Genomic DNA, 25000 nt, shown 5'->3' with positions numbered 1-25000 from the left:
AATTAACTATGGTAAATAGTTTTAGTTTTTAGTTTAGTTTTGATATAATAACCTTGAGCCAAGCTAATTATCTGTCAGGACTCAAGGACAGAAGCCCAAGGCCCCCGTTTCCTTAGTGTTTGTGCTCATCACTTTTCAAAAGATATCGCACTTTTGACTTTGCACTTTAACCAGAAAGGGAGAATTCACTGTACTCTGTGGCCCAATCATTCGAGCAGTGAGAGCAGAAATGATTTTTGCTTACATCGAGGCAGGAGGGTGGCCCCAGGGTGAGAGAGAGACATCGCCCTTCACTGAAGGGCCTTCAGCCACAGGATGCTGGGAAACCTTCTGCCTGCTGAAGTGTCCTTGAGCAAGGCACTGAGTCCCCTACCAGCTCTCCCTCTGTTCTGTACCTGACCCTGACATCTGGCCTGTGGACAGGGCAGGTGACAAGAAAATATCTCTCTGGGTCATCAATTGTGTAGGAAATGATAGGACTGTATAGACGGGTTTCTGTGCAACGTCATCACATAGATGCGCGCACATCGCCGGGGTAGAAAGCCGCTCCACACATAGACATACAGTAATGCTCCACACACTCGTTTGAGTTGACTGCCGCCTCGCCTGGAAAGCAGACGAGAGCAGCCGAGCCCAGTCAGGTGAGGCGTCAACAAGTCGAACACCCCCGCAGCACACTCACTGCTGCTTTTCGTCTTCTACAGTTTTGTTTAACAGCGGTTTGTAAACAAATTAAAACATGCATTAGCGCCACCCACACAAACTGCTCAAATGACCCAGCCCTTCAGATTACTTATTTTATTGTTAATGTAGGCATTACAGGTGGTATTTATGTAAAATGTAGAGTGACAGCTTGGAATAGATATAAAATTGAAGTTTCTACACTTCACTGTGGGTTTGTGATGCACCTGTGTTGAACCAATGGGCGATCAGCTCACTGCGTTTTTTTTCCAGTTCGATGCGTTTCACGTCATCTTCTGTCCCTGCGCGCGCACGCCGCACCCATTGTTTGTATACAAGAAACCCGTCTATTTGGCTTGATGCTATTTATTTCTCTTGTCTTGTCTATTCTCTTGTCTTAATAACTAGTCTTCACCCTGGCAGATAGCGGCCACTTGAGTGGCTCTTGTGCCACTGACAATGTCTTATCTTCTGAAACTGAAGGAGTCTCTGGACTTTACCGTCTTATGATCTGATGTATTGAGACTCAAGCTCTGAGAATCCGGCAATAAGTAAATCATAGTGGTTTTCCAACTGACTTCTACACCCATTCAAATACCACATTCAAGACAACTCGGACCGCCGTAAGTTTCAACACGGAACCTCCGGCCCGGACAGATTTGCGTTCACGCTGCACCTCCCGCTCGGGGGGGAAACCAAACTGTTGCTATAGCAACCCGCATTAGCATGGTAGCTACCTACTGGTGAACAATGCTAACCGAACATGCTGAATGCTGAATTTCACACAGAGCGAAACACAGATGACACAAACACATATGAAACGTTAACATTACATAATTAAGACCTCAAATTGTGTGTTAAAACGTCAACAAATGTCTTTATAATAATTCTGTGATTATCATTAACGATGTAAGTTGTCATTTTGATGTGGCTGTGACGTCAACTCGGCGAAACCGGAGCTCTGAATGATACCCGAATTTCCGAGCTGTAATTCCGGCCTGAACGACCGTTCAATTCACTTTTTACAGGTCGGAACCCATTTTTGTCTTGGTCTGAGTTGTCTTGAACGGGGTATGCCCCTGCTCTGGGGGAGAGGACCTCTAAGAGCTACCCACCCTCCAGGAACCTCGCCACCAGCCCAACCTGCTATTCATCGATCCTAGTTGTCATAAGAAAACGTACCAGAGTTGAAACCACATTCTAATTAAAGTCATTATTCTTGCTTTGACAGCTTATCAGATCAACTTTCCAAACTCTGCCTTTATAATTGATATGATTTGTGCCATTTGGACAGTTTAATGACCAAAGCAATATGAAGACTACAAGATTACATCATTTCCCCCGAACGTCAGCTATAAATGGACAGAGAGATGGTTGTTCTGTGCCTTTGTTTCACACACTTGCTTGAGTGAACATTGTTTGCAAATGGTCACATTGAACTTTCCAGTCTCTGATCATTCTTACAGACCTTTCTACATCAATTAAATTGGCCATTTTTATTTGAACATTTATCTGTCCAAACTGACTTAGTATCCGTGTTGTTTTTCAGTAAAACTCTGTTTCAAAGTCTTGAGCTGGCAATAAAACTCTCCACTGAAACCAAGGATAATAATACTAATAGAAATCCATGCAAATCCATTATGCAGAAATATGTAATCAAAGAAACTGCATGGTATCCATCATGTGGGCCAGTGATTCTCAACATTTTTGATATCAACGACCCCTAATCTACTTCACATTAGGGACACGGACCCTCATTTGATGAGATTTTGTCTCTCAAAGCTAAATCTGAGAATATTTTTGACTGTTAAGATTTGATTTTGTCCAGAATTCCAAGACTGTAGGTAGAGAGATAACATAGAAACTATGATCCAAATAATCCTTCTTCTACATTCACTTAAGTGTGTTAACTTTTGCTAAATTAAATAATGGTTAAGCTTTATTTATCCAGGGACCGTCTATAGGCGGTGGACGACACCGCTGATTATAGACCAATAAACAGCTAAGTGTTATATCGATCTATAACCGCAGAGACCACAGTGAATTGAACCAATGCGGAAACGCTCCTCACCTCCTTCTCCATCTGAAGGCCCTCCGCACGGATGTTCCTCTCAAACACCTCCCTCTTCTCCGACTGCACGCTGGACTTCCTGTAGACCAGGATGTAGTCGATGCGGCACTTTCCGTCGCTGAAGCAAAGGGCGCTGGACTTACTCCTCCCCCCCTGAGTCCAGAAAGACCGTGTGCCAGAGAGACCGGGAGAGCCACAAAGGCAAAATTCACTGGTAATTCACATCGACACTACTTCATCCTGTACTGATATGTGCAAAGTTTGAACTTTAAAGCCCCAATCAGTAAGATTTTTGACATTTTTTACTGAAATATAACTGCTTTTTTTTAGTCACAGGACATGGTAGATTGACTTTTAATAGGGAGACCCTCGTCTTTATTTATCCCACACCGCCCTCCATTGGCCAGCACTGGGACTAAGCAGTTTGTCTGTCACGTCCCGTAGCAAGAAAAAAGAAAAAAGAAAACCATGCGCGCATGCGCTGTACAGCGGAAGCGCTGTGTTCATGAAAACGAGGAAGTAACTCGATTCGGATTTGCTACGAAAATGATGTTTCACGGAACTATGGATTCTTATTTCATCACGTGGTGAGTACCCGACGTCACAACATGTACATAGAGCTTCTGGCGCTGTGTTTTGTTGACTTTGAACGGCGATATCATTATCGATACTAATGCACGCAGAGGGCGCAGTGGAAAACTTACTGAGTGGGGCTTTAAGGTTGGGGGTTCACAAACAATCAAGAGGAAAAGGATGCCAGCAGGTGCATTCATATCCCGACTAATGTGCCCAATGAGAAAATTGTGAGAATTAATGTAACATAGAATCCGGGGGTTCATGGATCCAAAAAGAAAGAAAAACAGATGAAACCCAGAGGTCGCCTGGTCACTGACCTCTGGCAGGGAGGAGTCAGTCCTGGTGTTGTCATCCAGGATGCTGCTGTGGGTGCCTGGGTTCAGCAGGGTGGAGTCATCGTCCCGGGACGGGCTGCTGATGCCCTCTGACCTCTCCCTCTCCATCAGCACCTGCACACCCTTCACAGCTGGAGGGGAAATCATCAAAAGGATAACAATTGTTTGGCTACCTGCAAACAAAATGTATAATATAGAGCCTTTATACCATGGTCTGGGTGAATACTCGATTCTGATTGGCTGCAAGGTGTCCATTATTTTGTGATATTGTACAGTGATAATGGACACCTAGCTAAATGGTCTGTTCACCGTTCATATCAATGCGCCATAGTTTCACAGTGGTATCAAGAGAGCTGTTTGAGCTCTATACCCCCGTTAAGGGTTAATATGACAATTTTGGATGTTGAGAAAGAAATTGACTCGGTCAAAGTAAGTATTTAAATCACCCCTGTGTGCTCAGTTTATCAAAAATAACTCTTATTTACAATTTTGATTTTCGTTTCGGAGATTTCCCTCCCCTGACAGAAGCCGGCTCTGAGCCATTATGAGCCACTGTCAATAGTGTTTGGCAACATGGAAACGACTCTCCGGACAGAGAAAATGGGCGTGAACAGCCGAGGAGAGAGAGAGAGAGAGAGAGAGAGAGAGAGAGAGCGAGAGGAGCAGGGAAGCTTGCACTCAACAGCGCTGTGCTGTCCTCCTTTCTCTCTCTCTCCTCTCGCCTCTTCATACGCACATTTTGCGTATGAAGTTGTATGTTGCCAAACACTATTGACAGTTTGAGCCTTCCCGCAGATGGCAAAACAAGCAGTTTTATTAGCGAACGTGTATTGACGATAGCGGTGCGGGATTGCACACTGAGAGACGTCCTTGTACAAAACATACCTGGACTCCAACATACTGAAAGCAGATAGTTTTCACTCTACTCCTGCCTCGCGCCATTTACGTCTTATAAGACCCGCAGACGTTAACGCAATTCCCTGGAATGCGAGTTTAAACGACCCAGTTACATGGCGTTGCATTCTTAGACATTGCCGTTTTATTTTGTATGTTGTTACATAGGCTACAATTGGCCAAATTATTAGTTAGCTTGATTCTAGAATTGTGCCAGGTGTAGAAACTAAGCAGCCATTTTATCCAATGATAGCCTAATCTCGAGGGGACTATTTTGTCTCGCCGGTTCTCAACTCATATTCAAGGTTATGAAAACTAGATTTTGATTGCAAAATGCATGGAAATATAAATGAATGGTCTTGTTTTGTTTCTTTGGCAAGTGACCATGGTATAAGCGGGTTAATGCACTTCGAGGTGTCCATTATCACTCTTACATATTATACACACCGTAATATTCGTCTATATTATAGACGATATATATTATAATTGAATCTGCTCAAATTGTATGGGTTGTTTGTTGAGTGTTTTCCACACTGCTGAATGAGCATTTCAAGCCAGCAGGGTCAACCATCTCTATAGCCTACCATTGAAGATCCAGTTTGGTGAACCAGTGAAGAGGCGGACAACATACGATATACGTAAATTATGTCTATTGGTCTTTCTATAAATAGTTATATATTACATCATGCTAGTATACACATATGCACGTTCAAGGCTGACACATGCACTTTATGCTCAAGCAAGCAGGGGCAGCTGTCCTTTTAGACTAATTTTGACAATAATGGAGTAACACAGTTACAGCATGTAAAAGAATGAGCTTTTTGATCATAGCTTCACTGTTATCTCTCTCCCTACAACACAGATAGTCATGGAATTTCTTCTGTCCAATAGCCTGTTTGAAACACCTGCAGGGACTTGATTTGCCTAGCTACAAGCGTTCAAAGTTGAGAATGTGTTATTTTCGGGTCACCATTGCGTTAAACATAGGTAATGTTAAATGTTGGACAGTAGGTGGAAAGTGATGCCACCTGCAAAAGTGTTTAGTAGATTTTTCTCTTCATTCACCTAAGCAACATTTGCTGAGCAGGTACATTATGCTGTTTTTTCTACCATGCCCAGTCACACTCTTATTCCTGGAAGCTGCCCAGTACAACCATCGTTTTTTATTCTTGCCCACTAAGCAGTTCCAGTGAGACTGTGGGCCAAGTTGGGGGTTGGGGGTGGGGGGAAGTTGGGGGGGTTGGGGATTTCTCTGGTGCTGAAGAAGGGGAAAGCCTTACTTATCCATGTCACCCACCCAGACTTTCCCAACCAACCCAGTAGGGATGCACGATACTGGATTTGTTTTGCCGATATTCAACCAGGGGACTCAAAGCACACACGAGTGCGTTCGTAAGTCTAATCTGACGCTCGACACTAAGAGAGTGCGACTGTTCAAAGAAGCAGAGTGTGCTCTTTCTCTAAGAATTAACGAACAGGTCATACTTTTTAGAAAAGCAGGCTACTAGCTAGCAGTTAGCTAACTGTTACACAGACAAACAGCTCCCTCTGCTGTTCCTCTGTGGGTTTTTTTTTACCCATTTTAGCTGTTCATCATCTCTTGGCGCTCGTGCTCTGAATGAGCGAACGCTGTATTCCAACAGCGCTCCCAATTTTACGAATGGTCCAATGGTCCAGTTTGTGCCGGAGTGCGCTGTGGCTATTTGCGAACGCGCCCCACATCTCCGACCTTTCTGCTGCATTAGAAAGACTTGAGGCAAGGGTCCAAATAAGTGAACGGGATCTCACCGAGGGGAGGAGCGTCGTCCTGAGTGCTGGTGGAGTCCGGGGCTCCGGCCGAGGATTCCTCCATGATGTCTGCCGTCCCGAGGGGGGCGGGGGAGGGGAAGGAGAGAGGCCGGTCCGCCGCCTGGTAGCTGCAGGCCGAGGGCTGCAGCGGGACTCTGCGTCGGTGGGGGATCTGCCAATGGGGCTCAGACCCATGTAGAGAGAAACTCACACCTGCACGGAGGAACAGAGACCTTCGTTTAGCTCGTCTTAGGCTATGTTCTGTGTAACGTTGGTACGTTGAGCTGTGTACTGTATCTCCCTCCACCATAAAACCCCCAAATCAGCAATTCTGGGATCTCATCTCATGATGTCGTGTGAATCCAGCTGCAACAACATTGATAAAACATATCTCCTCTTACACAGTTTTCTGCAAAGTTGGGTATTAATCAACAAACCCTATCAATGCGCTGCAGATATATTTTGGTCATTTTGTCATATGGGGCAGTAAAAACCTGACTTATTGCTGCTATAGAAGTTAACAGAGTGGAACAAAGCACACCAAGGCCCTGATTTACTAATGACTTGAATGAATGCAAAAACTTTTAAAAACGACCGCACCGCGGATATATGCCTCTGCCAACAAGTGAGCAGTCGATATCCATGTCTGTACAGACCTTGACGTTTGAGCCAAATGTGAAGAAATTCCATCATGGCGTTACTGAGATATCTCATTAACAAGCTTAAAAATGGCATTCGTGAGGTCACAGTGACCTTGACCTTTGACAGTTTGTCCTTGAGGCCAAGTGGACGTTTGAGCCAAATGTGACAAAATTCCGTCAAGGTGTGCCTGAGATATCGCGTTAACGAACATCGGATGGACGTATGGACGGACGGACGGACAGACAACACGAAACCATAATGCCTCCTTAGAAGAGACCAACTTTCTCTTTGGCATGACAGCTAACCTTAGCTGACTGATAGATTCTGTCAGTGTGTTGACAGATTATGTCAGTACGCTAATCTGTTTGACAGATTCTGTCAAACCTGTCAGACAGAGCCACAAGCATTCATAGGCTAGCAACAGCCTTGACAATGACACACTGATTGATTGATTGATTGATTGACACACATACAGACAAATCAGTATTGGGCGTCCCATAGTGCAGTGGTAGATTCCCTGCCTACCAACATGAGGGTTACAGGTTCAAACCCCTGTGTTCCCTCTGGATTGGTCCATACGACGTCCATACAGTCCCACTGTCTGTGGGCAGCCGGATTAAGGGTTTGGGTCCTGGTCACTGCGCTAGTGCCTCCACTGGTCGGTCGGTGCACCTGTTCGGGGTGGAGGGGAACTGGGGGAATAGCATGATTCTCCCATGTGCTACGTCAGGGATACTCAACTTGCTTTGCACGGGGGCCACTATAGAAATTTTTCTGTAGCAGATTGTAGGTTTTTGGGTCATCAGCCAGAGTTTAGTCTAACAATTGTGCGCACACAGGATAGTTAGTTAGGTTAAGTTAGTTAAGTACATATAAGTGCCTGGGCGGCGAGCAGGTGGCTATATTTGACAATTTAGCAGGACAATGATCAGGGGGCCACTTTGCACCCTATCGCGGGCTGCATCTGGCCCCCGGGCCGCAAGTTGAGTATCACTGTGCTACGTCCTGCCGGTGAAACTCCTCACTGTCAGGTGAAAAGAAGCGGCTGGCGACTGCACATGTATTGGAGGAAGCAAGTGATAGTCTACAACTCTCCCCAGGTCAGCAGAAGGGGTGGAGCAATGACCGGGACGGTAGGGGGAATTGGCCAAGTATAATTGGGGAGAAAATAAGGGGGATCCGAATAAACCTGATCAAAAAGAATCAGAGAAAGAGCCAGATGTCACAGAGACTTTTCACTCCTTCCTAACGTCGTGAAAGACCTTGAGAAGACAGTTGCTCTCTGCGGGGGAACACGTAATCTAATGGAGTCTATTTGTCAACCAAACTTTGTCCGCTGGGAGGAGAAACAACCCGAGGCTGAGCAAAACCGCTTAAATCAACGATATCTAAATAGGTCCACTTTCCATGGGCCCAGGGAGAGCGGGGAGACTTGGGGTGTGTGTGTGTGTGGGGGGGGGGGGGGCAGCGGGTTTGTCTTTGAGGTCTGCGTGCTGAATTTTTATTTGTGACAGCCCGGGCGACTCAGCGGGATTTTCCTGCTGAGCCACAGCAGCAGCAGCAGCGGGTACACAGATAAGAGGCAGTCGAGAGAGCGTCTGGCCGTTGAATCAGCTGTAGGTGCGGTCGGCGCGGTGGAGACTGTACGGCCGCAGCTCATACAACTACAATCAATTCAATACTCGAGACAAATCCATGTGCGGCGTCCTCTTACTTTTCTCGTTAACATTTGACGAGCTGTTGAACAAGCTAAGCTTAAGCATGAGCCTCGATCAGCTGTCAAACATGGTTGGACCGGCCAAAAAGTGACATTGACATGAATCCAAATTCCAATTCAAGTCACAGTGAAATAAAAACAGTGTAGCCTATCTTTAATGCTGCATCAGGAGACTTAAATAAAAACAACACAACTCTCTCCCTAACTGATCTCCCATTGGTTAACACTTTTGAATGATCCTTCCGTGCGTTATGCCCTGCAGGCGCGGACTGCATAATCGGGCACGTCGGGCAAATGCCCGGTGGCCTGGCCTGGCCTGGCCTGCAATTTTTTTTTTTTTTTTTGCTGCCCCCAGTCAGGCCACTCACTGAACAGCAGGCCAGGCACCGCCTACTGGTTTACTAGTGGTTTTATTACTTTATTCAGGGTTAAAGTGGGTGCATCTCATTGTTAAATTGGACTCTGCCCAAATTGGGCTTCAAACGGCCCAAATTGGGCTTCAAACGGCCCAAATCGGGCTTCAAACGGCCCAAATTGGGCTTCAAACGGCCCAAATCTGGCTTCAAACGGCCCAAATTGGGCTTCAAACAGCCCAAATCTGGCTTCAAACGGCCAAATTGGGCTTCAAACGGCCCAAATTTTTCGCCGCCGCCCTTCGGACGCCAGCACGCGCGTCGGCCCATATCAGCCTGGCCTGCTTGGTATCTAATGCCCGGCCTGAATTAGAATCCCAGTCCGCCCCTGATGCCCTGCCCCAACATCCTGGAAAACAGGAAATACATCACAATAAGGAAGTAAGTAAAAAAAAAAAAGAAGCTGTTTCACTGTGACGTTAAACGGAGACGAAGGCGACGTCACATCCAGAACAGACGTTAAACTCCCCGTCCAGTCTAAGTAACATGCAAAACACAAACGTTACAAAAGCACATGTGTAAAGTTTAAGCAGACTGCCAGGGCTTTGATGCAGACATTTAGGGGGCACTCCTTGCAGACTTCCAGGAAGTTCCGCTGAGTGAGTCGTCTCTGAAGAAGACTCACTCAGTGGAACTTCCTGGGGAAATATTGGCAATCTTTCCTCAGGAAGTTCCACTGAGTGAGTCGTCTCTGGCAATCTTTCCTCAGGAAGTTCCACTGAGTGAGTCGTCTCTGGCAATCTTTCCTCAGGAAGTTCCACTGAGTGAGTCGTCTCTGGCAATCTTTCCTCAGGAAGTTCCACTGAGTGAGTCGTCTCTGGCAATATTTCCTCAGGAAGTTCCACTGAGTGAGTCATCTCTGGCAATCTTTCCTCAGGAAGTTCCACTGAGTGAGTCGTCTCTGGCAATATTTCCTCAGGAAGTTCCACTGAGTGAGTCATCTCTGGCAATATTTCCTCAGGAAGTTCCACTGAGTGAGTCGTCTCTGGCAATCTTTCCTCAGGAAGTTCCACTGAGTGAGTCATCTCTGGCAATCTTTCCTCAGCAAGTTCCACTGAGTGAGTCGTCTCTGGCAATATCCCTTCAATGTCCCTTCAATCAATCTTTGAGGAAGCTGTGATCAAGCAGTCTCATCGCGTTCTGGATGACTCCTCTCATATTCTATTCTCAGAATATGAACTCTTACCTTCTGGAAGGCGATACAGAGCATGTAGGTACAAGTCTAACCGCTACAAGCTCTCCTTCCTCCCAACATCAATTGCACTCCTGAACAAACGACCTGTTTAATTTAATCTAAAAATTCTGAAAACTTATGGGATTTGTTTTTTCTAATTCTTTCTATTTGAACCTTTTATTATTTTATTTTATTATTATTTTAATTTTTCATGTTTCAATAATGCACTTTATCATTTTTTAAACGTGATCATGCTGTGGTCTTACTATTTTATTGGTTTTATTATTATTTATTTTATTATCAAATTGCTTTTATCACCTTGCCATTTGTTTTAATTTGTAAGGCACTTTTGCACAGTAGCATAGGTCACTTTATCTAGTCTCCTGCCCATTTCTTTGCACATGTCATCTTTTATCCTCAGTGCAATTCTTTATTTTATGGGTCTTTTCCTTTGACGGGTCAGTTGTAATACAATTCCATGCACTTCATATGTAAGGTGCATCTCTTCACGAAAAAATGTGTAGACCTTTGTTGTTCCTGTTATGTCATTTTGTCATTTGTGTTGTCTTTATGATGCAGCTGTATGTAACACTGTTGTCCAAGACAAATTTCCTCTCGGGGACAATAAAGTATATCCTGATCCTGATCCTGAATATTTCTTCAGGAAGTTCCACTGAGTGAGTCGTCTCTGGCAATATTTCTTCAGGAAGTTCCACTGAGTGAGTCGTCTCTCACTGGGTTTTGGGTGTTTGGGTGTTGTTGCCTTGGCTGTGTCAAGAGTCTACACTGTAGACACTTGATGGAAATAGACTGTAGACACTACAGTCTATTTCCATGAGGTATTTCTCCTGCTGGCTGGCACTTATGGTCTGAACCGAGTAGCAACCTCCGGAACTGAAAAATGAAGCCAACGCCAAAGTGCCAAAAACTGCAGTTCCTTGAAAGGCCACTTGAAGCTGGCTCAAAAAAGCGAGTTTTTATATAACTTTTTTATTTATATTTTATATACAGCCTAGCTGCAAAGGGAAGTCAGATTGTATTCACCTTATGTTCAGACGTAGTCTGTGGTCCAAATTCTTCCGGGTCGTGTTAACACTTCCGGCGGTCACGGCGCGAAATACAAAAGAGCGTGAGAAGAAGAAAGTTGTTTTTGTAGCGGACAGTGCAGGGGGTAAAACAAAGGACGTAGCCTACTACTTTGAGCTCGGTACACAGCAAGCAAGTGGAGTATCCACTGTTAGCCAGGTCAGGTAACGTTATCGTCGACAATGACGAGCACTTTCTTGTAAAACATACCTGGACTCCAACAAAGAAAGCTTCAAATGGTTTTCTCTCCTCCGAGCGCAGCTCGAGTCACTTACGTCTATAAGACCTGCAGACATTAATGTAATTCCCTGGAATGCGAGAATTAACGAGCCAGTTACAGTACATGGCATTGCATTCTTAGACATTGCCGTTTGCTTTTATTTTTGTTATGTTACATACAATTGGCTAAATTATTAGTTAATTCAGAGTTAGATGATATTGGAGCAGCCGGCCTTTTTCTTTTTCTTTGCCAGAAGTCGTCACACGACTACACCTGTGGCTACATAAGGTGAATAGAAGTTAATGGGAAAATCACCATACTTCACACTTGATTTCCACTTTCCTAATGATTTTATGGTCTCATTCGCTAGTTTCAAGTCTTCAGTACGGCACAAGGTTCATTTTGTAAATGATGGTCCCATTTAGAGTAAAATACTGTAGACGATAAAGCAGACTATGATTGAGAGGTCACCTGTCCAGTGAGCGTGCAGCTCGCCAATCACGGACCAATAGGAGGCGACGCAGCGGCTCTTCTCGTCCAAGTATGGTCACTTCGAAAAATGGTAACGGTCAAAATGCCAGACTTGATGTCTGCAGTCGATGATGTGAAAACGTACTGTATTTTAAAGTGGCACTGAAACGAGGCACCGTAATCTGCGTTGCCATCCGGTGCGGTACAGTAGTAGGTACCCTTCATATGGGTGCCTTAGTGGTCCCAGGTTTTGGCACTACAAAACTACAGTCTGTAACATTGGCATTGAGCAGTTGACTCTCCTGCGTGTATTCAAAACACTCACCGAGCCATGTCCTCCCACAGCTCTCTGACACCGGGCTCATTAAACACAGACACAGAATGGCTTAGTACTATTGTTTCTCAGAGGAGAGACACACTACACATGGCACTGTGACAGCAGCATCTGACACACTACACATGGCACCCACTGTGACAGTGACATCTGACACACTACACATGGCACCCACTGTGACAGTGACATCTGACACACTACACATGGCACTGTGACAGCAGCATCTGACACACTACACATGGCACAGTGACAGTGGCATCTGACACACTACACATGGCACTGTGACTGTAGCATCTGACACACTACACATGGCACTGTGACAGCAGCATCTGACACACTACACATGGCACCCACTGTGACAGTGACATCTGACACACTACACATGGCACTGTGACAGTGATACCTGATACACTACACATGGCACTGTGACAGTGATACAGTACCTGATACACTACACATGGCACTGTGACAGTGATACAGTACCTGATACACTACACATGGCACTGTGACAGTGATACAGTACCTGATACACTACACATGGCACTGTGACAGTGATACAGTACCTGATACACTACACATGGCACTGTGACAGTGATACAGTACCTGATACACTACACATGGCACTGTGACAGTGACATCTGACACACTACACATGGCACTGTGACAGTGATACAGTACCTGATACACTACACATGGCACTGTGACAGTGACATCTGACACACTACACATGGCACTGTGACAGTGATACAGTACCTGATACACTACACATGGCACTGTGACAGTGACATCTGACACACTACACATGGCACTGTGACAGTGATACAGTACCTGATACACTACACATGGCACTGTGACAGTGACATCTGACACACTACACATGGCACTGTGACAGTGATACCTGATACACTACACATGGCACTGTGACAGTGACATCTGACACACTACACATGGCACTGTGACAGTGATACCTGATACACTACACATGGCACTGTGACAGTGATACCTGACACACTACACATGGCACTGTGACAGTGATACCTGATACACTACACATGGCACTGTGACAGTGACATCTGACACACTACACATGGCACCCACTGTGACAGTGATACCTGACACACTACACATGGCACTGTGACAGTGACATCTGACACACTACACATGGCACTGTGACAGTGACATTTGATATACTACACATGGCACTGTGACAGTGATACCTGATACACTACACATGGCACTGTGACAGTGACATCTGACATACACATGGCACCCACTGTGACAGTGACATCTGACACACTACACATGGCACTGTGACAGTGACATCTGACACACTACACATGGCACTGTGACAGTGACATCTCACACACTACACATGGCACTGTGACAGTGATATCTCACACACTACACATGGCACTGTGACAGTGGCATCTGACACACTACACATGGCACTGTGACAGTGGAATCTGACACACTACACATGGCACAGTGACAGTGGCATCTGACACACTACACATGGCACAGTGACAGTGGCATCTCACACACTACACATGGCACTGTGACAGTGGCATCTCACACACTACACATGGCACTGTGACAGTGACATCTGACACACTACACATGGCACTGTGACAGTGGCATCTGACACACTACACATGGCACTGTGACAGTGACATCTGACACACTACACATGGCACTGTGACAGTGGCATCTGACACACTACACATGGCACTGTGACAGTGGCATCTGACACACTACACATGGCACTGTGACAGTGGCATCTGACACACTACACATGGCACTGTGACAGTGGCATCTGACACACTACACATGGCACTGTGACAGTGGCATCTGACACACTACACATGGCACTGTGACAGTGACATCTGACACACTACACATGGCACTGTGCCAGTGGCATCTGTTTAAACAATGTCTTTATCAAACTTGAATGGCCCTTATGGTAACACAAGCCCCTGCTGAGGTCACATGGTGGTGACGCTTTGACACTGGACAGATCATATGCTTCTTCCACTACAGCACTGTGCCGCGCTGTGCCCATGCCGTCACAGTACAGTAGGATTCTTCATCGTTTCTTCTTCTTCATGGTCCAGTACGTTTGGGTGCAGTATGAACTGACTTATGGATCTGATACGAGCTGCTTAAATCCTCGGCTGCTGGAAAGTGGAAAGTCAGTGGAAATTGAGAAGGAGTAAACACATAAACAACCGAAACCACTGACAAAACACTGCAAGTGCTAAATCATTATGAGCTGACAAGAAGGTGCAGAACAATATTAAATTCCAGGGTAAAACGAAGTGTTGTTGAAAATAAGTCGAGGCTAAAGGTCCTTACACATCAAGAGCGATGCGAATATACGGCACGAAATTGCGATGCGCGTTTTGACCCGCCTGTCAATCACAGCCACAGATGTGTACACGTCGGAAGCGAATTTCTGAAAAATCGGCCGTGGTTCGAAAAAATAAACGCCGCAATAACACTCAGCGAAACTTCGCCATTGGTATGCACGGTTGCATTGACTGATATAGGTTCGGAAAAAATTATTGACGTGCGAATTAATCGCATGAAAAGAACGATCCCGATGTGTAAGGACCCTAAGTCCGAATATTACAGAAGAGAATTAGGGCCACATGAAAAGTGTAGAAAGAAGTAATGTCAGAATAAAGTCAGAATTGTGTTTTTGGCGAGGCCAAATTCTGACTTTATTCTCAGAATTATTCGATTCATCTCAGAACTCATATATTTCATGTGGCCTTAATCCAAATGGAGGTGAGTACAGGAGCTGAGAAGTAAACAGGTGAGTCTCTATTCATGTGTTTGCTGTTGCTATGATCAAAAGTACAATGGAAGGCGTCTGGGTAATGTAGAAGTAAAGAGCGGAGACCCAGGGGGGGGGGGGGGGGGGACTGGGGGGAATAGCGTGATTCTCCCACGCGCTACATCCTGCCAGTGAAACCCCCCCTCACTGTCAGATTAAAAAAAAGCAGGTGGCGACTGCAGAGGAAGCATGTGTTTGTCTACAACTCTCCCCAGATTGGCAGAGGGGGTGTGGCAACGACCACGACAACAGGGGGAACTGGCCAAGTACAATTAGGTAGAAAACCTGGAAAAAAAACTTGATAGCTCAACAAAACATACACTCCTGTGCCACAGTGTGCTAAATCAGACCCAGGTCCACCACAGGTCCAGCTCAGTACCTGTTCAGTGGAGAAGCACCACAGAAGAGCAGTGAGAGAAGAAGAGCACCTTCTCTGCAGCTCTGGACTTTAGACTGCCTGCATAAGGGATTCACCGTGTGATTTTGGGCTAGCTAAGTGTCAGATGCATGGGCTTTGCCATGCAGGAGTGAGCCAGACAGTTTAGAGACAATCAGTAGATTATTTGAAAGTAGAAGTGCCTCCCGTTCTGGCGCTGCAAACCTGTTAAAAGCCCAGTTCACACCAATGATTTGCGACGAGTGGAAATTTGCAACTGGTTGCAATGCTCTGCAACTCTGGCCACATTTAAAATGGCTGGAGTCTGTTCAGACCGCTGCAACTTTGTTCTAGAACAGTTTTGTTGCTATGAGAACTCCGTTATTTGGGGGGTAAAAAATAATCGATTATAAGATGCATTGCGATGCGGACGTGCACGATTCTGCATTGATTCACAAATGTCAATACTCGATTATTAAAAAAATATATATATTATTTTTTATTTTTTAAATAATCGAATAAAATATAATGGAAGTACATGCATTTGCTTATTTTAATTATGGATTATAATACAATGCAATTCCAAATGCACTTTTATTTTAAAAGTAGCCACACAGTGAGAAAAAAGAAAGTGAGAAAAAAAAAAATCATGTATTGGGGAAAAAAAGTGATGCATCGATTAAAGATGGATCGAGATGCATCGATAATCGTAATCGAATCGAATCGTAGCCCTCTGAATCGTAATCGAATCGAATCGTGAGGCCAGTGAAGATTCACAGCCCTATCGGCTATTCAATTCCAGTTCGCACCAATGATTCACAACGCAACAAATGGCCAGGGAGAAGGGAGAGGGAGGAAGGAGAGAGGAGGAGCGAGAGAAGAGAGAGAGATGGGGAGAGGGAGGGGGGAGAGAGGAGGAGCGAGAGAAGGGAGAGAGAAGGGGGGAGGGGGAGAGGAGAGAGAGCAGAACAAAGAGGGTATACTGGGGCTGGGCGATTCGGTTGAAATCAATATCTCGATAGTCACAGAGGGGTCATTTTCGAAACATATCACAATATGGTTGATATAAGCAAAGTCACATTTAGCAATACAATTATCATAATATTTTAATTACCTGGCGATATGATGCTACTGAATAGACAACAAACAATAGTACTGAATTATCGCCCAGCCCTAGGGCTTACAGCTGTTAGGCGGCGTTCACACCCAAATCGTTTTTTCGCGCACTAGCGTTGAGGAGACAACGACCACATGGACGGTAGCCAGCTGGTTTTGTCTGTTTGATGTTGTTCACTGTCAACATGAAAGCCAGATTATTGCCAATTCTGGCAGCAGCGGAGGTTGCCTCCCTCTGGGAGGAGAAAATGTGGAGTGAAAATGAGGAGTGAAAAGACGATCAGCGCGCTTTTCCTCCAAATGTTCAACTTTTTCAGCTTAAAAACGCCCACAGCGCTCCTGCAAAAAGACGATTCAAGATTCAAGATTCAAGATTTTTATTGTCACTCCGTGGTACAAGTATCACGTGTGAAATTCTTGTGCTGTGGACTCCGTTTACAACATAGTACAAATATAACAGGGCATATGAGTGCAAAAACAACAAGAGACACAACAAGCAATAAGGCAGTAGAGTGATAAGACAAGTCAGAGACAGTGGCATATTCACTGCACATACTGTAGGTGCACATGTCATGTGCATACTTTAGACGTGCTTAAACATTTTAAATTTGACGTATTTGACATACTGGTGCAAATAGCATATACCTTATTAAACATACAATTAAACATTAGACATACATAATGGTAGCAGCTACAGTACGGTACAGTACGGCTACTACACTATTTGTGTATGTTAAGGAGTCTCGTGGCCTGCGGGAAGAAACTGTTCCTCAAGCGATTTGTGCGTGCTTTTGGAACCCTGTATCTCCTCCCTGAGGGTAACAGGGAGAACAGGCTGTTGTGGGGATGGTTTGTGTCTTTGATGATCTTCAGGGACCTCCTGAGGCACTGCTGGTTATACAGTTCATGCAGTTCTGGCAACTCACATCCTGTTATGTGCTGGGCCGCGCGTCTCACTCTCCATAGCGCCCTGCGGTCCATGGTGGTACAGTTCCCGTACCAGGTGGTGAAGCAGCCAGTCAGCAGGCTTTCAATGGTGCCTCTGTAGAAGTCCCTAAGGATTTCTGGCCTTAGCCCAAATTTCTTCAGGCGCCTGAGTCCGTGTAGTCGCTGTTGGGCCTTTTTGACAACAGTGGCGGTGTGACCGGCCCAAGTCAGGTCCTGGTGGATGTTGACTCCCAGGTACTTGAAGCTGTCCACCCTTTCCACCACTGTGCCGTTGATGGTGATTGGGGGGGTGTGCGCCCCCCTTCCCCCCCTCCTGTAGTCTACAATGATCTCCTTGGTCTTGGAGACGTTCAGAGAGAGGTGGTTGTCCTGGCACCATTGTTCCAGGGCCCCCACCTCCTCTCTGTAGGCCGTCTCGTCGCCCCCCGAGATCAGCCCCACGACTGCTGTGTCGTCTGCAAACTTCACGATGGTGTTCGAAGTTTGAGTCGCCACGCAGTCGTGGGTGTAGAGGTCGTACCAGAAGGGGCTGGAGACGCACCCCTGGGGCGCTCCTATGCTGATGGTCAGTGGGGAGGAGGTGAGGTTGCCCACCCTCACCACCTGGCGGCGATCTGTCAGGAAATCCAGGATCCAGTCGCACATTGCTGTGTTTAGTCCCAGATCCTTGAGCTTGCGTACCAGCCTGGAGGGTACTATGGTGTTGAATGCTGAGCTGTAGTCCATGAACAGCATTCTTACATAGGTGTCCTTCCCCTCCAGGTGGGACAGGGCGGTGTGGAGCACGTGTGCTACTGCATCCGCTGTCGCGGTGACGAGACGCCACCAGCTAAACGCCAGGTGCATTCCTTGAAAGAGGAGCACGTTTAGCACGTCCTTAGATAGAGAATGAATTGCAGAAAGGTGCTGGCAGCTCCAAAAACGCTTTTGGTGTGAATGTCCCCTTACTCATTCCACCCGGTCACCCCACCGAGGCAGCAGCGGCCGTGGCCAAGGCAGTAGCGGCACCAGGGCCGGCGCCAGGATGAAATGACTGAGGGGGTGGTAATAACTGGGGAGGGGGCTGATTTTTTTTTTTTTTCTTTTTTTTTTAATGATATTTTTATATCGTAAAACATAGGTTATATACCCGCTATGCCTATTTCTGGACTTTTTAACCATAATAACCTCTGAAAAGCGCAATAACAACACAAGAAAGACTACTATTCAAAATCAAATAAAACATTTATTTCACAGCAGCAGATTAAGGCATTAATAGCTTGAGCTTTGCATAACGTGAAATGTGGGACCTGTCTGGAGCACTCTGAACATATATGTCTATATGAAAAGTCATAGAATAAACAATTGCTGCAAAAATCGACCAAAAAAATAAACAAAATAATAGCCAGTCAGTGCCAGGTTCATTAAATTAAAGAAATAAAGTGATCAGATGCGTTGTCTCCATCTTTCTGCTCATGGCATGCTGTGTGCTTGGGTGCAGCTGATTTCTCTCTCTCTCTCTCTCTCTGTAGGCTCTTTCACACCGGCCTTGAAAGCCGAAAAATGCACGGATGTGAAAGTCGTGAACGCGTGTTGGTGGATAATTGTTTTACGCCTTTTGTCCCGCCACGGTAGGTAGTAACAGCGCCGGGTTACCTGGCAACCCCCCTCCATTTGAAAGCGTTGTCGCAGCAAGCCGGAAAAGGTGCGAATGGTCAGCTCATTCATAAAAAAATTACAGGGGAAATCACCTCATGTATCAAGAAAGTGCACGAGTGAAAGTAAAAAAGTAGCCTATACAATCATGACTGCAGGGACGCCAGGAGGAATGCTCCGTGCGGTTAGGCTTTATGCTCAAACGACGTTGACATTAGTAGGTAAAATTAACGGATATAATAATAAGCTTCAGAGGGCTATAGCTGTCTGTGGCGAGTTGGTCTGAGGAGCAGATGCATGCGTTTTGATATTAAGGCGAGTCCACCCACCATGCGAGTGGTGCTCACCTTTCAATCCGGGAGCAGGGGATTTCACCTGAAAGTACACTGCAGCACGGGAATGTGGCCGTGCTGCTTGGCTCTGTGTGAAAGCAATTTCTGTGGCGAGGCTGCGGGCTTTACGGGACCCCTAAACTGCTTTTTTGCCGCGATCTGTGTGTGAAAGAGCCTTGTGTGTGTTTGTTTGTGTGTGTGTGTGTGTGTGTGTGTGTGTGTGTTTTAATCACATCATGATCACTACAACATGCAGTGAGATTCAAATTTAATAAATAGCTACATCTCTGACACCTTGTGACAACCAAAGCACAGCAAATTGTGCTTCCCTGCCAATTCTGAAACAACACAGCTATGTTTATAGGGGTTTATCAACTTAAACTGATCAAATTTGATGAAGACTGCAGAAACAGCAGCCGAAACATGTCAGGTACAAACATTGCCTAACTGGCCTTTATAGATGAACTATTCTATCAAAAAAAAAAAAAAAAAAAAAAAAAATTAAGTGAGGGTCATGTCGGTGTCAGCTGAGCTGAGTCGTGTGTGAGGCCTGTCTGTTATGTCACCTATGCAGAGAGGCGTGGCAGATTGGGGCTGTGAGTGTGGGAGACTAGTAGGTGGGAGTAGGGCTGGGTCGGTTTGAAAATTTTAAAACCGGTTCGATATTGCCGTCTAAACCGGATCGAACCGGTATACCGATTTTTTTTGTAATTAAATTTTTTTTTTTTTTTTTTTTTTTCTTTCAAGCAGGGCTCCTGAGTGTGGCCCATAACTGTCTGTAGTGCAACTTCAGTCCACCTGATAGCGATAATACACCTCTAAGCTGGTATTGTCAACCAGCAATGATACTGAATAAAAAGAAGCAGGACACCTGTGTAACAAACACACCCTGTATTTATTTCTCATAACTATTCAGCTCAACTTTTCTTCTAAACATCAAAATAATAAATGAAATAAGACTTCTGCCTATAGTGCAACTTGAGAAAAAGGCTAATAAAAACACAAGCAGTGCAATCAGAATGGATTGGCTTACAGCTGAGCTGCCTTCTAAACTTCAAAACTCACAAATTCACACAATATAGGGCCTAGGCATGGGTCGGTTTGAACATTTTGAAACCGGTTCGATATTCCCCAAAAAAACGTATCAAAGCGGCTGCAGTTGGTGGCGATAATGCACCTCTAAGCTGGTATGCTGCCAACCAGCACGAACACTGAATACAAATAAGCAGAACCTTTTAACTGTAACAACACACTGTTTTTATTTCTCATAACTATTCAGCTTAACTTTTCTTCAAACATCAACATAATAAACAAAATAAGACTTTTGCCTACTAGTGCAACTTGAGAAGAGGCTAATACGAACAATAGTGCAATCAGAATAAACTGGCAAAAAAAAAACTAAAAAAAAAAAAAAAAAAAAAAAAGATTTTTTTTTTTTTAGGTTTTTTCGGTTTGCACGTGATCAAACCGGTTTGGGCTCGTATACCGAACCGAACCGGTAAAACCGGAAATCGACCCATGCCTAGGTGGGAGGTGTTTATTGTCTGTTTGTTGAGAACAACTGCGTACCTCCAATGTTGTGTGAGCGCATGCCTTACCTGCATTACATTGAAAAATCATGCCCCCTCGATCAGATTTAATGCCCACCTACGAACTCTGCCGCCGGCTCTGCTGACATATGATGTGCATTGTTTTTGGAAAAATGACTCATACAGTCTCTAGAAGAAGACTTTTTCCCATGGTCTAGTGTTAAAATTAAAGTGAACGAAAGTCACAATAAATTGTATTCTACAACAGCATGAGTGAATACTGGATTCTGATTGGCTAGCAACAGTGGTAAATACGCCAACAATCTACAGTTCGGCTCCAACCGCAGTATCACTCCGCTCCCTGATGCTGACTCCGCTCCCTGTGCTGACTCCGCCCACTGTTAGCCTGTCAGTCTGCAAATCTCTAACAAGGAAATGGCCGATCTCTAACACAAGGAAATGTCCGATTTCGTAGTAACGTTTGATTTACTGGGTGGATTGAGTTTTGAGCAGTGGTTAGATGAAGATGAAGGTGAAGTGAACAAAGAACGACATGGTGAAATTGGGGAGAGAGAACTGGCTGAGCTTGAGTTGTCACGAGTTCGGACTAGCGGGAGGTCGGACTAGCGGGAGGTCGGACTAGCGCCCGGACCCCGAACCTGGGACTGTCAAACAAACAAACGCCCTCTGCCGTCACCAGATATCAACACACCACCACCAAAACGGGCTGCTTTAGATAACTGTTTAAATAACTGTACTTTTACAGGCAATGTATCAATAACTGTGAATCCCGTTAAGGAATAGGTTAGTTGTTTTTTGGCTCAAAGGCAACTAAATGTTTAGTGCAATCATTGATCTTGTGTATGGAACTATATTCTGTGGCGGAAGGATAAATGTATTCTGAAACCAGTAATGATTGTAAATAATGAATTGGATGTTACAATTGTGTATTTTTTATATTATTTGGTAGCTGTTGTAGAAAACAAATTTACCACTCGAGGTCGGGGTTTGTGGCCACATTTACCACTGGTACAGGGTTTATAGCACTCGGCTTCGCCTCGTGCCACAACCCTGTACCAGTGGTAAATGTGGCCACAACCCCCTCCCTCTCGTGGTAAATTTGTTAAATATTCAAGTTAAGTACAGTTATCATAAGGAATTTTATCACGGTTATAATTCAAACCGGTTATCGTTTCATCCCTATGGGAGATACCTGTAAGCATATCATCCCAGCCCTTATAGATAAATAACGCTATCCTGCTATTTAAATGGCAGAGTGGAAATGAAGGGAGTTGTGGTCGCGGCGGCGCAGGGCGTAAACATTTGCCTTAGACACTGGAGATGGGGTTCGATTCCCAACACTTCCGAAATCGACATTTCAACCGTAATTCACGTTTTTCTTATTTAAGCCTAAAAAAAATGCCCCTCGTCTTTTTCCAAGCAGCTTTTTCTAGTGAAAACAAAGCATTGGGCAATGGGCACAGTCGCATCTGCTGCTTCAAAAACACCTCAGCAGACAACAGCTTGGTGAGTCTGTGAAGCTGTAGTCTCACTGGCCAGCCTCCTCTGCCTTCCGGGAGAGTCATCTGGCTGCACGGAATCAGGCAACTGGGATAAGCCCTCCCCTGCTCTACAGCTGCTCCCCATTGGAGCGACTGTTTCAGTCGCGGCCGGATGTCAGCTCCCGGCTTATTACAAGCTCTGTCATTTGCTCCGACCATGTCAATCAGAGCGGCTTCCACTCCTTCCTCCCGGTGTGTCGCTGTAAACAGTGCCCTGCCACCTCAGTGAAAACAACAACGCTAACTAGCTAGCAAGCTAACGGCAGAAACCTACACGCTAGCTCGTTGCTACATGCTGAAAATGGCAAGTTGGATTGTTGGAAACTATTTTCCTAGGGCACTGCCGCCAAGGGCCGCCCATCGCAATCCCACAATGGAGACCTGCGCCGCCAGCCTCTTCTCACGGTAGGGAGGGGAGGCTGGCCAGCGAGACTAGTGAAGCAGTGAGTAGGGCTGTTTGTGTGACCGTGTTAAAGACCGCTAATACCATCCAGCCCCCGTTCACTACACATCCCGCTAGTAATATCAGCCGGCCTCCCACTCCCCGCACTTTAACGTTACATCAAACGGCATCAAAACAAGTCAGCCTTCTGCTTGCACTGCTTGCCCACAGCGGTGCAACTCCGCGCATTGCACTGCTGAACATTTAAAGTATTTAACTTTTAACAGCCATACTACACTGTTAAGACTGAGCAGCCCTTCACTGCATATGAAATGATGTCCGACTGTCCGCATGCGATCGCATTGAAGAGAGGGCCAAAGTCACTCCCTCTTCCAGCATAAGCATATGAACCAACAATGGCCAAATAGCCTACTTACCCATATTATGATAATACTACTCATATTAATGCAACAGTGCATCTTTGCCCAAAGCTCTCAAGTTGTTTACTGGCACAATTGAAGACAACTTCAATTCTTTCTCAAAAGCATCCAGTCTTTGAGATGTCTTCTTCACTACTACTGTACTACTAGACTACTACTACTACTACTACTACTACTACTACTACTACAACACTGCTGCTATAATGCAACGGACATTTATAGATTCCATTCTAAGCTGTGCCCTTATTGTAATGTTAGTTAATGTTTTGTTCAGATGAACCTGTAATTATGTAGCCTACTATACTGTAGGTTCTACTTTTACTAGAAAAGTCTGGCTAACTTTTATGGTGTTTGGAAGGCACAAACCTGCCATGTGTTTAATATCTGGACAGAAGCCATGACTCCCATGTCAGTCGTAATAATAATAACAATTATTATTAGTTCAGTGTTTCTGCCTGTGTTGCTATCAGTCTGTTGTAGTGTAAAACAACCTAAAGGGAGAGCACGTGGTGACATGAAGGTGAGTGAGAAAAGGAGCAAATAGTGATGCTTAAGACTGAATAATGATATCACAACAGTATTGTAACAGCAAATGTAACTTTTGTACTAATATTATTCGTTTTGTGGAGTTATTTTTCCATGACAAGTATCATCCTAATGTTAATTTAAAATGAGATAATCCTCAAAATCTGGCTAAAAACGTCAAAATTTCGGCAGGCGCCGACGTGCCCTTAGGAATTTCAGCCCCTGCCCCTCTAACATTCTCTGCATGTGCCTGCCAAACCATAACCCTAACCTTAACCAAGCTGCTTTAAGGCCGTTTCACACCGGTGCGGATCTCCGTGCGAATAATCGGCACAGACATTCGCAATTTTCTTTTTTAATTAGTTGTAATTGAAGCTTGCACACCGCGGCCGAACATTCGTGCGGCATTTTATTTTTCCGGATAGACATTGACGTCCGCGGATTTCCGCCTGCGGAAAATACGTTTGACCAATGAAATCCTTTGTTTACAGCTGATGTCATACCTCCACTACTCTTGCCGAACCTCATCAATTTGGTTTCTCAACATCCAATTTTATATGACAAACACCATGACGATCAACACCGAAATTAAGGACAATAGATCTTCAGATCGCCCAGCAGCTGGGATTCACTGAAGATGGTAATGTAGCTGAAACGAATTCCTACTTGCTAACCTTGTAAACCACTGTTGTAAATGGATGGAGCTAATGTTAGCCACTTGTATCCAAATGCTAACTAGCAGTTTAACATCAAAATTGGGGTCCGCTGCTCCTGCCTCCATTTCACTGAAATGGACGGCAATTTCACTGCCTCCAGTTGCTTTTCATGGCTCGTCTCGCTGCTGTGTCTGTCTGTCTGTGTCTGACGTTAGCCGACTGGTAGCTAGCTTGCGCAAGTAGATGGTGCTGTCCTACTAG

The 25000-nt window shown here is 45.2% G+C and overlaps 1 protein-coding gene across 1 annotated transcript in view; it reads right to left on the bottom strand.

Moving 5' to 3' along the window:
- LOC310792696 (anoctamin-4-like) overlaps positions 1 to 6424 on the bottom strand; it is a 77832-nt gene extending 71408 nt beyond the window's left edge. Inside the window, exons 1-3 of the mRNA XM_083654422.1 lie at positions 6346 to 6424; positions 3646 to 3794; positions 2753 to 2905 (exon numbers count right to left, since the gene is read on the bottom strand). Of these exons, the coding sequence (XP_083510548.1) occupies positions 2753 to 2905; positions 3646 to 3794; positions 6346 to 6409 (366 nt within the window). The 5' untranslated portion in view covers positions 6410 to 6424. The remainder of the gene's footprint in view (positions 1 to 2752; positions 2906 to 3645; positions 3795 to 6345) is intronic.
- Between the last annotated feature and the right edge of the window lie 18576 nt (positions 6425 to 25000).

The sequence above is a fragment of the Poromitra crassiceps genome (assembly GCF_964638095.1).
Source record: "Poromitra crassiceps genome assembly, chromosome: 2".
Classification (NCBI taxonomy): domain Eukaryota; kingdom Metazoa; phylum Chordata; class Actinopteri; order Beryciformes; family Melamphaidae; genus Poromitra; species Poromitra crassiceps.
This window is presented reverse-complemented; position numbering and strand designations above follow the sequence as displayed.